The sequence below is a fragment of the Stegastes partitus genome, unplaced genomic scaffold, assembly GCF_000690725.1.
Source record: "Stegastes partitus isolate 25-593 unplaced genomic scaffold, Stegastes_partitus-1.0.2 Scaffold942, whole genome shotgun sequence".
In the NCBI taxonomy this organism is placed as follows: Eukaryota; Metazoa; Chordata; class Actinopteri; family Pomacentridae; genus Stegastes; species Stegastes partitus.
Window position 1 is genome coordinate 258,161 of NW_007578673.1, and position 13,143 is coordinate 271,303.

General features: G+C 40.8%; 1 protein-coding gene across 1 annotated transcript in view; it reads right to left on the reverse strand.

Annotated features, from left to right (window-relative positions):
- Positions 1–6,603, reverse strand: part of LOC103366397 (coiled-coil-helix-coiled-coil-helix domain-containing protein 3, mitochondrial-like) — a gene marked incomplete at its 5' end in the record, with an annotated part of 67,442 nt that extends 60,839 nt beyond the window's left edge. The window contains one exon of the mRNA XM_008294105.1: positions 6,510–6,603. Coding sequence (XP_008292327.1) covers positions 6,510–6,603 — 94 coding nt within the window. The remainder of the gene's footprint in view (positions 1–6,509) is intronic.
- Between the last annotated feature and the right edge of the window lie 6,540 nt (positions 6,604–13,143).

The window sequence follows — 13,143 nt, forward strand, 5'->3', positions numbered from 1 at the left end:
GACCCTAGTGAGGATTAAGCGGTGTATAGATGATGGATGGATGGTTGATGCTGCAGTTCAGGAAAAAAAATGTGCTTCCCTATTAGCAACCTAAACTGTTACGAAAGATTTTTAGACAGGAGACATCTTGAGACTGGGGTGGTTCGTGGTTGACTGACATGCTGCTGCACTCCACTCACTCTGACTGGATCTTGGTTCTGCTAAGTCATTAGTAAGCCTGAAAAGGCTTAGATGTAACTCTACACCACTGCCCACTTTAGCATGTGCAGATATATTAAGTCCTCACCCCCCACCTCTCCATCCACCCTACACACCTCGCTGCAGCTCAAGGAAAACCAGCTCACTTTCAACTGCGGTCACAGTTACACTATTCTATGCTGCACAATGGTAAGTTAGAATGTTGGAGTAATTCAGTGGTACGTGTAAACCAACTTGAAAGAAGAATAACTGCAAGCTGATGCTTAGCCATGATGTTATATCTGCTTATTTTGCTCATGATATGTCTTCTTGCACATAAAAAAGTACCATATGGACACATTAATAAGGTCAAAAAAGAGGAGGCCTTCGAGGATTTTGTAATCGCTTCACTAGATGACGGTAAGACTACATACTGCAACAGTTTTTATGCTGAACTAATGTTACCACGGTTCGCAGGTGGGAACAGGGACTTTACATTATCTCAATAACAGACAAAGAATTTCTGTACTGTAATCATGACTTTAACCCTTCATCTTGCAACAAAGACAATTTTAAAATCAACCGAAACAAACGTACTAAATCCAAACATAGTCTACAAATGTTTGTATGCAAACACATAACATCTCATTGTCTACACGTTTCCCATAATATTAGAAGATTAGTGATGTCAGTGAACTTAGGGCTCAGTTCTCAAGCAGCTGTAGCCTGAACGCAAATGGTCCACAGCAAAGCAAACTGTCTTCAGAGAAATCCAGAGACATCTTCAAAGAGAGTGTGTTGACATGTGATGTAATGGGCTTTACATGGTTCATTTCCATCCAGAGACTGGAATGTGTTTTTAGAAAATCTTGTAAGCTACTACTTAATTTTTTTTGTTGAACATGAGACCGAGACATCAAGACGAAAAGAAGAACAAGGTGAAAACTGATCTTTCTGTTGAAGAACTGCAGGAAACATTGTTAAAGCGATTAATTTTCTGCAAGAAGCTCAAGTGTTCCTGCTGCTAGTTAGCTCCTTCTGCAGTACAAGTTCAAGGTGTCGTGGTAGGTAGATCACTTTATACCCTGGCTTGTAAACGGTGTGCCGAGGCTGTTTCTATGTGGTTTTTATGATGTTCTGGGGGTGGGATGTGCATAGATTGTTGCTATGGTGTCACCGTAATTGCTGAGGGATTTACATTTCAAAGCTAAAATGTAGTTGCTGCCGTGTTGCTATGGGTGCTTGTGGATTTCCAGGTGGATGGGTGGGTGCAAGGGTGTTCCATACGGTGGTCGGTTACTGGTGGCCAGTTTGGTTTGTTTGTTCCACAAGGCATGGACGGACTGTTGTTTGTTGTTTCGCAGGTGGTTTCTTGCAAAAAATTGCATGGCCGGTGCGCGATCGGTGGCAGGTGGCAGCTCGGGTTTAATCAGATAGTTGGTGAGACATTATTAAGAGACCACTTACCAGTTGCTACGATGTTCACCCTGGTTACTAGGGTGCATCTAGGCGATGGCTGGAGTGTTTGGGATGGTTGATTCACAGTAGCTGCATGATTGATTGTTTGAGTGCGTGAGGTTGTTGCTATGGTGATGCTTTAATTGCACTGTGTATTTTCTACACAACATTACCATTACTATCAGTATAAACACCACGTTAGCGTCATTATTATTTTTTGGGTATGAGAATGTGTAAAGTTGCTACGGAGCACGATGACTTTGCAGAAGTTAGAATATCACAAAGATAAAATAGTAAATTAAAGTGTAGTCAGCAAATCAGATCAAAGACAAGCAACTGGATACAGGAACTTTCATGTTTTCTAATAACCGCCCAACTTTCTCTTTCAAAATGAGCTGGAGGTCTTGTGTGTGTGTGTGTGTGCTTGTGCGGATGTGCGAGTTTCAGCGTATGTATTTCTGTGATCTAAAGATTAAAGATAAAAATAAACAAAACGTAAGAATCTGTAGGCCAGATGATCTGTCTGCGTCTGATCTGGGAGCAATAAAGAATTTAATAGATGGGCTGGCTAACAGGGAGGGAAGTCAGAAGCTCTGAGAGAAGGTCAGCGTTCTCACTCAAAAGTCTGACATGCAATTATACTGCACAAGCCAACACAGGCTGCTTGACTACATGCTGAAATAATGGGCAGAAGTTTCACAACAACAGCTAACCTTTGAGTGTTGGAGCTGGACATTTAAACACATGCATTTCCTGCGCAGGAAGGGAGATTGAGAGCGGAATAGGAGGTGGGTCTGGTGTGGCCAAGATGGAACAACAGAAAGGAAGGGGAGGAATAAAGAGATAAGACAGGGAGGGGAGAGCCTGAGAGAATAACACAGAGAAGAAGAACTGGATCAAATGGTGACACAGGATGTGTTGAGGGAGGAGAGACAGGTTGGTGTAAGAGTTCTCTTACCCTCATCCCTCCTTCTCTCTCATCCTTTTCTCTGTGCCGTTCTGCTCTGATGCCTCACAGAGAAGCGGCGGAGGCAAATCTGCTCCCTGCACCCGCTCCGTGCTACAAATCAGTTTAGGCTGCACCCAAATGAACTCAGAACTCAGAGCCCTTACTTCACTCCTGCTGGAGCAAAACATGCAAAGCCAGATCTCTGGAGTTCATTTATGGTCCAAAAGCCAAACAGAAGAAATACCGACTAATCTAAACACCAGCGATCTTCAAATTCCCCAGAACTGTGTACCCTACACAGAAATACGGCATAAGATGGTATGAAATTATATTAGTTAGGAAAGTAACCAGATTCTACACAAAGGCAGAAATGCACAAAACACTGCAAACAGGCAGTAAAAGGGAATTCAGGGTGACTGGAACCAGAACTTACTGTTTACTGTCATACTGTTTTGAGTTTATCAGATCTTTGTTTTGTGATCTATGTATGTGTTTCATTACGTTCTTTGGTAACAACAATGTCGTATAATAAATGAGATTGTAAGAATAAATGTCATTCTTGAGGACGCTGTTCCATCAGACAAACTACAGGAGCGGCTGTTGAGTTTGACCATGACCTTGAGGATTTTGGCCTCATGTATCTTGTTTGTGTTTCTTTTATGCTCACCCTGGCGTTCACATATTCTTCCATTTCCCTGCATTCACGCTGTGCAGCAGTTTCGCAGCAGGGTTCTGTAACTAGCGAGGCACTGTGCTTTGATATACGCTTACACATAAAAAGAAAAAATTCATCTCTTACTTCAACTTTGCAGAAGAAAAAAAATATCGAGTCACTTTGCTGCGTCTATCAGTGTAGCAAAGGTCGCAATCACGGTGCCCAATCAAGAACCAAAAACTTGTAGTTACTGCCTGTACAGAGGGAAGCTGAAATATCATTATAATGAAACTAGGAGTTTGGCAGTCCACATGAGAAAAGGCGATGTGTTCCATTCACCTCATTCTGGTAAAAGAAATCAATGGGCTTCTTTAATTTCCAGTAACAACAAATTAATAGAAGAGTTGATCTGGAGGCAGCAAAAAAAGGACAAAGTGATTTAAAGTGAGGTTTGATCCTGAAGGATGGTGGCGTGTTGGTACAAGGCTGTTTGTTGTGTTATTGTCCTGCAAACTTTGTATTACAGTAAATAGTGCTCTTTTCAGACATACTGCACTGGCTGTTGGTGTCACATTTACAATTAATACTTTTTGTTGTTTTGATTTAAAGTCCAACATGACCAAAAACCTTGGGCTGTGAACAAATAATTAAATAAACATCTGTTTTTAGAGATTTTCCCGTGTTTTTGAAATACAGGAAAATTCTAATAAAACTACAAACATTGGGGTGCGCTGTAGCTCACCTGGTTGAGCTGCCGTCCCATGTACAGGGCTACAGTCCCGATGTGGAGGTCATGAGTTTGAATCCCGCTCATGACCCTTTCCCACATGTCCTCCCTTCATTCTTCTCCCCCACTTTCCCGTCTCTTTCTCACTTCACTATCAAATAAAGGCACAAAGGCCAAAAAAATAACTTAAAAAAAAAAAAAAAACTACAAAAATGGTCAGTCAATGTATAGATCTAGTGTAAAATAAAACAATAATGCAATGTGAATAACAATAAAATAGATTTCTTTTTTAAAGAAAATATTTTTTTTTTTTTTTACATGTACAGCAAATTTTTATTTGATATATTAAAGTGCTAATATATATACAATATAAATCATATCTATTTTTAAAACGCAATTAGTGGCAATTAAAATAGGACATTATATATCAATTTTTTATGTTATCAGTAATACACACATGATGTAATGTAAAATAATTATTGAAAATTACTGTTTGTTTTTACAGTGTACATAAGTAACATGATGAGGTGAAGATGTAAATAATTGCTTTAACATATTTAAAATATATAGTCTGTTAGTTATAAAGTATTGTTTATTCCTATTGTGATGCGAGCCATGGTGTTTGGTATTGCCAAAACACCAAACTGTTGAGTGATAAACATATAACCACAGAGGGTACTGTAAACATGACTTTATAATCATTTTAAACAAAGAAAATAAGGGTAAGTTTTTAGGAATCTCCAAAAACAGAGCAGAGTAGTGGGGTAGTGAAGTGACACATGTCAAAAACTAAATAAATAGCTAAATACACAAGCCACAAGAAATGTATGTGAAGCTGCAAACCCCACTGGCAACACTTCATTCATAATCTGATGACATTGGGAAGCATCAGGAGCCAGATATAAGCAGGAATATGATGAGCTAAGTCGCACCCTGACATGAACAGAATTCAGTTACATAGCTGCTACACAAACTGCTACTTTAGTTTTTGCCACTTAACTTAAGCATTACGTAAGTTTAGTAATGCAGTCAATGTTGTCGAGTGTTCAAGCTTCATTATTTGAAATTCTTCCACATACTGTATCTTACCCACCACTGAGCTACACCTTTAAAGCTCCCCTTAAACCTCAGAAAACACCTTGATGTAATGCCGCCTGCCAAATTATTAACCGGGAACACACACGCATGAACACGCAGTCACACAAACACAAACAGAACAAAAATTACGAGACGAACCGAGCAAAGGAAAAAAGCAGCACCGCGAGGCCACATTAAAAAGTGATATTAATATGCATCTATTCGCACAAACACGCACAAGTGCTGTGTGACTGATGGCTGCTTGTTTACCATTCCATGTTCAGTTAAGCCTTCTTAAGAGAAAACACAGCCCATGCCAAGCGAAAACAAAAATTGAGGGCTTGAAAGCCACCGTGATTTCAGTTAATTGCAAGGAGGGCGTAATTTTGAAGCACTTACTCCTGTGAACAGACATCAATAAGTGAGCTGCAGGAAGCAGTTACATTAAAAAAAAATAGCTAGAAAAAAAAATAAAAATCAATAGACAAACGATTTCTCAAAACCACTCGTTAATTTCTCTCATCTTGAATAAAGCCTCAAAAATGAGGCTAATCGCTAGGCTAACACTACCTCCTCCTGGATGCACGAAGAAAGGTTGTGCTTCTCCCCCCATGTAGCACAAAGGGTGTGTTTAGTGGCTAATCACAGTTGTTCATTCGGCAGGGACTGCTGGAGATCATCCAGGCCTATAAAAGCCAGGGAGCAACACGATTATCCGACATTATGGCATGTACACCTGCTACTTTAGAGGCTGAAAGAAAAGGAAAGACGAGGAGAGGATGGGAGATGATACGAAAGGAGCGAAGAGAAGACTAAAGAGGGGAGAGAATGGAATATGCCCCTCACATGAAGAGTGTGTTTCTTCATCAGGCAGGGCTAATGGATCACCCACTCAACACCCAGGAAATTATCTCAGGATAGCGCCCTCCTTTCCTCAGACATGATTAATTGATCGGAAGAGAGCGAGGGAACGAGAAGAGAGCAGAAAGAGAGCGAGGACGAAAAAAAAAGAAAAAGTGCTGATGTACTTCGGAAGAGAGGTAAATTGGAAACAGTGGGGATCTGAAAGACTTGTGCTGACCTTTTTGACTATTAATGAAAGTGGAAAATGGTCACATTTGAAAATGTCTTCCGTTTCTTATAAAAATCTGGAGCAGGAATGGGCACTGTAGTACCTGTAGCACCCCCCAATCCAGGCTGTTATGATGAGACAGGAGGAAGGAACAAGGAGATGAGGGGTAAAGAAAAGGACAGACAAAAATACACACCGCAGAGGGAAAACCGAAAATTCAGCCTTTCAGATTTTAACTCCAAATTACACCGATCAGTTTACCTCTGAAATTAAAAAGCCCCTTGGCAACACCAAACTGATTTGACCAAGGCTGTAAACAAAAACTACTTTCCCATTCCAGAGTAAAAGTGTGTGTGTGTGTGTGTCTTTGTGCATTTGTGTGCATGCGTCTAACCAGGCTTGCAGTTCTTGCTCTGCCTTGGCCCTGTCTTGCTCCAAGCCTTTATACAGCTCATCAGTGATCTTCTTCCTCAGGGCCTCCTCATCCACTGGGGACAAAAATAGAAAAAGAAGCAGAGAGGGGGAAAAAAAAGAGAGTTAAAGTGAGACATTTTAAGTAAACAGCTATTGTTTGCTGACAGGCAAAAAGGTCTAAAAGGTAAAAGAAAAAGAAAAAAAAGAAAGGGGAAGAGAACAGTGGGTGTTTTTCTAAAAAGTTTTGCAACATCTGCATTAATCAGAAAATGTGTTGCTCAGAAAGAACATTCAGTCTATAATGACTGAGTGAGAATCGTCAGTATTTGGGTTGTCGTCGGCTAAAGCTGCAATTAATCGTGTTTGAAAATGATGGAAGTTGCAAAGCTAATGAAAGATTAACGATGTTGAAATTTCTCAGAGTCAAAGATGACGTATTTAAATGTCAAAAACCCTGAGATCTGTTATACCGCCATTGGAAAGGAGATATCATTCAAAAATAACATGGGTAATGTCTGGCAAGGTTGCCGGAAAAAATGACTTAAAACAGCCATTAGCAGTCGTATTTTTGTTGATTGGTTCATGACTTCAGCTGTTTTATGAAGTGTTTACTGAGTTCAGTGCAAGTTCTCTGTGTTTGCTGGGAGTGAAGCAATGTGGGACTGAAAGCTTGGCCCTCAGGCTACAGTGTGTGTGTGTGTGTGTGTGTGTGTGTGTGTGTGTGTGTCGGTGTCATAGGCAGCAAAGACCTACAGAATTACAACACACACTTCCAGTAAAAACCACACAGAGACATACACACATCCTTAAATCACAGCAGCACGGTACCACCTCGTCTACATATATTCATGTCAGGGACGTCATACGTGTATGACTCCGTGTCTTCGCCGGTCTATCTTGGCAGGTAATTAAGCATGAAAGTAAAGATGCCAGCCGGCGACCAGGCCAAAACGTGCTCTGAAGACAGAAGTGCCATGCGGTGCGCTGCGACACTGCAGCGATTGGGTAGAGAGGTGGGGGGAGGGAGGGAAGTGTCGGAGTCTGTCAAGATTACTCTCCTACTGCATTAGTTAGATGGGATAATCCTTATTGTCAGAGTCTATTATTACCTGGTAACATGTGGTAACAGCAGGCCACAAAAACCTAATTCCAGCTGAATCAGATTAGCACTAAGGGGGAAAACAAAAGGGCCAGAAATATGCAAAGCTGCTCTTTATTTATCATCTCGGGCCAGTTAAACACGTAGAGGGGAAGAAAAAAAACACCATATCGTAAAGTAAAACTGCCTTATGCTTTTGCATTGCTCTGAGTAGCAGCAGATACTCTGTAATTGTAAAAAGCTGCGGTGTTTAGGGGTTACTATAGTTGTGATTTCACATCTGTCCAAACGGAAAGAACTCCTCAACTTGCCTCACTCCCTTAAATGCTTTTACCCCTCAGATTTAAACCCTTCCTTTAGCCTAATTACTGCGATTATAGACAGTCTAAAAGCAAGAAACCCAAATTGTAGATTAAAAATACAACTGTCATATAAATGTTTTAAACGTCACTTGACCCTGACAACTAGTTAAAACCTGTGCGTGAAGGATTGCTGATTCTGATTATACAACTTTAGTTTTAGGGGGGTGGGTTTTGTTAACTGGTATCTGTACTGGCCTCAGTGCCTTCGATATATTCCACACTTATGAAAACTGAAATAAAGATGCATTACTTCACTAATTAGATACATTAAATTCTGAATAATATGTCAATAGTTAATCAGGGACACAAAAAGTTCCAATTTTTTAAGTTGGTGTTAAACAGTCTGAACGTTGTTATTAATCTCAAATAACCTTTCAATATTAAAAGCTTGACAGCACGAAGACCGTAATTTTCTTCAGTTGTTTGGTGTTAAGATAAAAATAGGTAAACGATACCGTTGAAGTGACAGCACCTGGTTACAGAGATACTAGATGATGCAAGTGGTGTCATGGATACATAAAATCTCATTTTAGAATCTTCACCTCCTTCAGCACCTGAGTAAAACAACACTCCCAGTAATTTGTTCACTCCTGCGTCAAACACACAAAAATACACAAAATCACAAGTTAACTTAATCCTTTCTTTGCCTTCTACCATCTAGAAAACTTTTCTTCTCTGCAGCAAACAACACATAACAAGAAGTCACAGTGTGACTATTTGGTACAGTAAAGAGAATGAATAAGCGTCAGGCTGTGGGAGGTTCGGTTTGACAGGGCTTTAGAAGAAACACTAGAACAAACAGAGGTGGTGATTGACAGTTGACAACTTCTTGCTGCATAGTGTATCCTCAAAGACAGAGGCTGCCGTCACCTACAGTCCAGAGGGTGAGAAAATTATATCCATCGTGTCAGACTGCACTCAGAAGCACAATTGATCTCATTGCAGAGGAGAGTCTAATTACAACTGTGTTAAGAAGTTCAGAAGAAAGACAACCTGTAGGCTTGAAAGCCAGGCAGAGGCTCTGTCACGGCGACGTCAGTCAAGTCCCAAGCAATAATGCTTTTTCTTTTTACATCACATCAAATAAAAATCTGTAAAATCTTTGAGAGATATGCTATCGCTTGAGAAGAATAATGCAGTGAACACTAGACATCCAGAAATGTGCACTTTAGTTACACGTGTGACTCCTGGAGATGACAGACTCAGCTATCAATATCAATATATCTGATCAACATCATATTTACTGTGATGTCATTCCAGCCAACTAGTCTGTTCGATATCACTGCGATAGTGACAACTAAGAAGACCACAAAACCAGTCACCTTTGGCTCCGGCTTTGACAGAAAGACATGATATATTAATATTTACGTGGTAACCATGAAGCAAACGTGTCACTCAACCAGCCAACTCTGCTGATTTAGCATCCTTTAGCTCACAGTTTGGCTATTAAAGTTCACAAGTTTGCCGTTGAGGTTTGCATTCACAGGTTCCTTTTTTTTTAAGCAGCCAAAAGCAGTTGTTTTTGGTGGAATACCACTGATGGACTGTACAGAGTGGATAATACAGCAGATCGTAAGTCAAATATCCTCTCGAGAAGAAAAGTCTTGCATCTTTAAATAAACTGCTTCAAATCAAAGTTTCAATAAATTTCTGAAATAAACAATGATTTCCTGTACTTTGGTACTACACTATTCTGTGGTGTCTGTGCTAATTGTTAATGCTTCTTCATATCTTCTAAAAGCAGCAACAGGCATCCTCTTAAGACACTGTTTTCTGCATTTTGTGAGTAAGCAAGGGTCAGCAACTACACAACAAGGGTGGTAGTGTGCATGTGTGGAATATGCAGATGCTAATCTACTGCACATGTATGAAACAAAGTCCTCCAAGCGGACTAGGAAGTAGTATAATATCGACTTGGCATCCATAGCGGTCAAGAATGTAGTAATATCAATATTAATTAATATTAATACCAGTATTGCCCAAACGTGGCTGGGGAAGTCTTTCCTTTTACCTTTAGAAAACAGCTACAAAAAATGCATTTGTTGAAAATTTTCCAATTACGTACTATTCTTCCATAAAATCTTTAGACTACATGAACACACTGGGCACTTCAACACAAAAATCAAATCCTGTCATAATGAACTTTAAAGGTAAGGCTGCGATTTCAGCATCAACTGCCCTTTACAATATCTTACACTTCCATTGAAAATATATACCCTCTAGTAGCGCGCAATGGAAAGTAAAATTTAAAAAGTCCTCCAAGTTCAGGCAAGCTTAAGCAACTCCCCATTTATCACCACATCCTCTCCAGTCATGCAGAGAGAGGCTTCAGATTGCTAGCGGGCCCGCAGGGTCAGTCGGAGAACAGGTTCTGATATGATAAACACTGTCTGGGGTCCTTGAGGGAGGCTGGTTAGGGTCAGAGACAATTCCAGATCGACAGAGCCTGTGTCAATCCTGAGTAGGACATGTAAATGTTAAAAAGATTAAAAACTCATCATCTTTTTAGACGTGTCCCCCTCCTTCCCTTTTCCACCAATCACTAAACCCTGTGGAAAAACCCACAGAGGAGGAGGCGAGGCGATGGAGCACAGGCTATTGGCAGTGGAGATAATAGACGAAGGCAAATTGCGTTTCTCATCAGAAGTTTCATTAACCCCAGGACCCGCATGGAGGGCATAATCTGTAACATTACCACTTCCTCACGTTTCTACCTTGCGCTTAGTCGAGTCACCACACATCTTTCACTATGTACAAATAGGGGAAAAAAGGAAGGGAAAAGCGCCAGGAGCAGGCTTCCAGCCCTGGCAGGCAGGTGCCATTCTGATCATCTGATTTTCTCTATTATTCACACTCTTCCCCGTTCATTCAATCTCATGTGTTGGAATAGGCGCTAACTGATCATTTTGACAAAACAACAAGAAAAGTTTCAAAAGGCGAGAGGTGCATTTCACGAGCTTGACATTCCCATTTATGCACGCACACACTAAGACACTCCCATTTCTGCCATTGTTTTCCTTTGTCTCTCTCATTTTCCTCATTCTCTCTGCTGCACCTGGGAGACATCTTTAAGCAGGCTATTAGTCCAGAGCAGTGTGTGGGCTCTGGCATATGAATATTTATAGCACATTGGAGAAGGTGTAGGAGGTTCAACCTTGACTATGGTGTAATCAGCACACATACTGACTCAGGCCATGATTTAGAGACAGCCGACCTGCTGAGAGCCTCACTCGATACCCAACTCTCGTGGACACACATAATCAATGTCCGCCTCATTAAGGTCGTACCCTTTGAGGATTGGGCTGAACTTTGCAACATTTTTAACGAGATTCACATTCACATTCATCATACCATTTTTTTTTTTTTTATTCCTTAAAAAGATCATACTTGATCAATCGCCCGAGTTGACTTTTCTCCTCTCTTTTATGATACTTTTTAAACGTGGTATAAGCTGTGAGGTGACCTTGCAAGAAGAGTATATTCAAAATACCTCAATAAATGTCAACGCGCATTATGGTTGCATGACGAGTATAAGCGTCAGTGTCTGGCAGGAGTCAGGTACATACTTGCAGATAAATGGAAACTCTGATGGTGACTGTGGAGCAACATTAAAAATGCAGCCAATGCAAACACATACTCACTATCCCAAACACTGCAGATATACTGTGCACACAAGGTCCCCAAAGACATTCGCCTCGAATCAAACTTTATATCAGTGTGTCTAGATTGAAACAGCAACAGAAGTGGATGAAAAAAAAAAAAAAAAAGACATAGCAGCAATGCAGATTTCTCACCCCAACAAATATTTTAGGACTTGCATGCATAGATGGCCACTTTAAGAGGAAATACATGAGCAGTTTTGTGATTTTTCATGACCATTACGTTTGGCAGTGAAAGCAGTAGGCAGATTCTAATAAGAATGACACTGAGTGCACTCCTCGCCTGTTGCAAAATGAAGTGACTTGTTGTATTTATCGTTTCATCTAAAAACTAATTAGCCCAAACAATGGAGTGATAACTTTATTCAACATGAAGAAAAATTAAACTCTGCTAAGACCGTGGCTCCACACTTACACTCGGAGAGTGTTTTTGTTGAACATACATGAAGAAATTCAATTAAATTTTCCGTCACGGTCACCATTCTGGGAAAATAGAATTCTTTCAGAATGCTCCCCAAGCTTAGATGAGCACTATGATGCACATTCAAGCTTCTGATTCAGTTCTTAACGCTGGTCTCCTGGGCCACCTGCTCAGGACGGTGCTATTCTCAAGCCTCGCAGCGCTAACGTTTGGGCTGGTTTCGGCTACAGTTCATTTAGTTTTATCATGTCAAGCTCTCTGTAATTGACCAACAGATATCCCTCCCTGAGCCTGACAGCCAGTAATCAGCGTGGAGAAGTGCCCTGACATTGTCCAATAATGTTACTTACGCGCTCAAACTAAAAGGCGAGGGGCGCACATAAAATCCTGTGTCATACCATGAAAGCCCCACGGCCAAATAAATATTTAACACACACGCCCACCATCTCCTTCTCTTAATGACGCCTGGAGGTTTGTTGTGTGAAACTGCGGAGGTGTCGTTTTAATCACTGGAGTCAGTGTGGCGTGGCATAAGTTGGCCTTTTTTAATTACCTTACTGATTGAGCACAGTCAAGGATGGGGGAGCCTGCCCACACCCTGGATGCCACCCTCTGAAGAACATGCACCTACGGCCCCTTTCTGTACTGTGTAATGAACAGGTAACATTCAAATGTCCTTTGCCGGATGTGTCAAGGGATAAGGGACATGCGCCCACATTAGTGAGACAATAAGGCTAAAACTTTACTTTGAGAAAGAGAGAAGAGGGAGGAGAGCGAGTTTGTCTTTTGTTTGACTCAGCACCTACGCATTATTGAGTGTCACTCAATTAACTCGTTATCAGTGTGGTTTGATTTTTTTTGCAAGGTTGCGGGACAGTGAAAACAAGCTGACGGCCCAATACTGATACACTCAACAAAAGTCCTTCACAGACATGGAATAAGTAACATTGCTGGCTTCATCAATCAGTTAAACATGCAAACATGAGTCACTTTTACGTTAATGTTCCTTACGATTTCATTCAGATACACCCACAAAAGTGAAGGATGGAAGACATGTCATATGAGATTGGTCA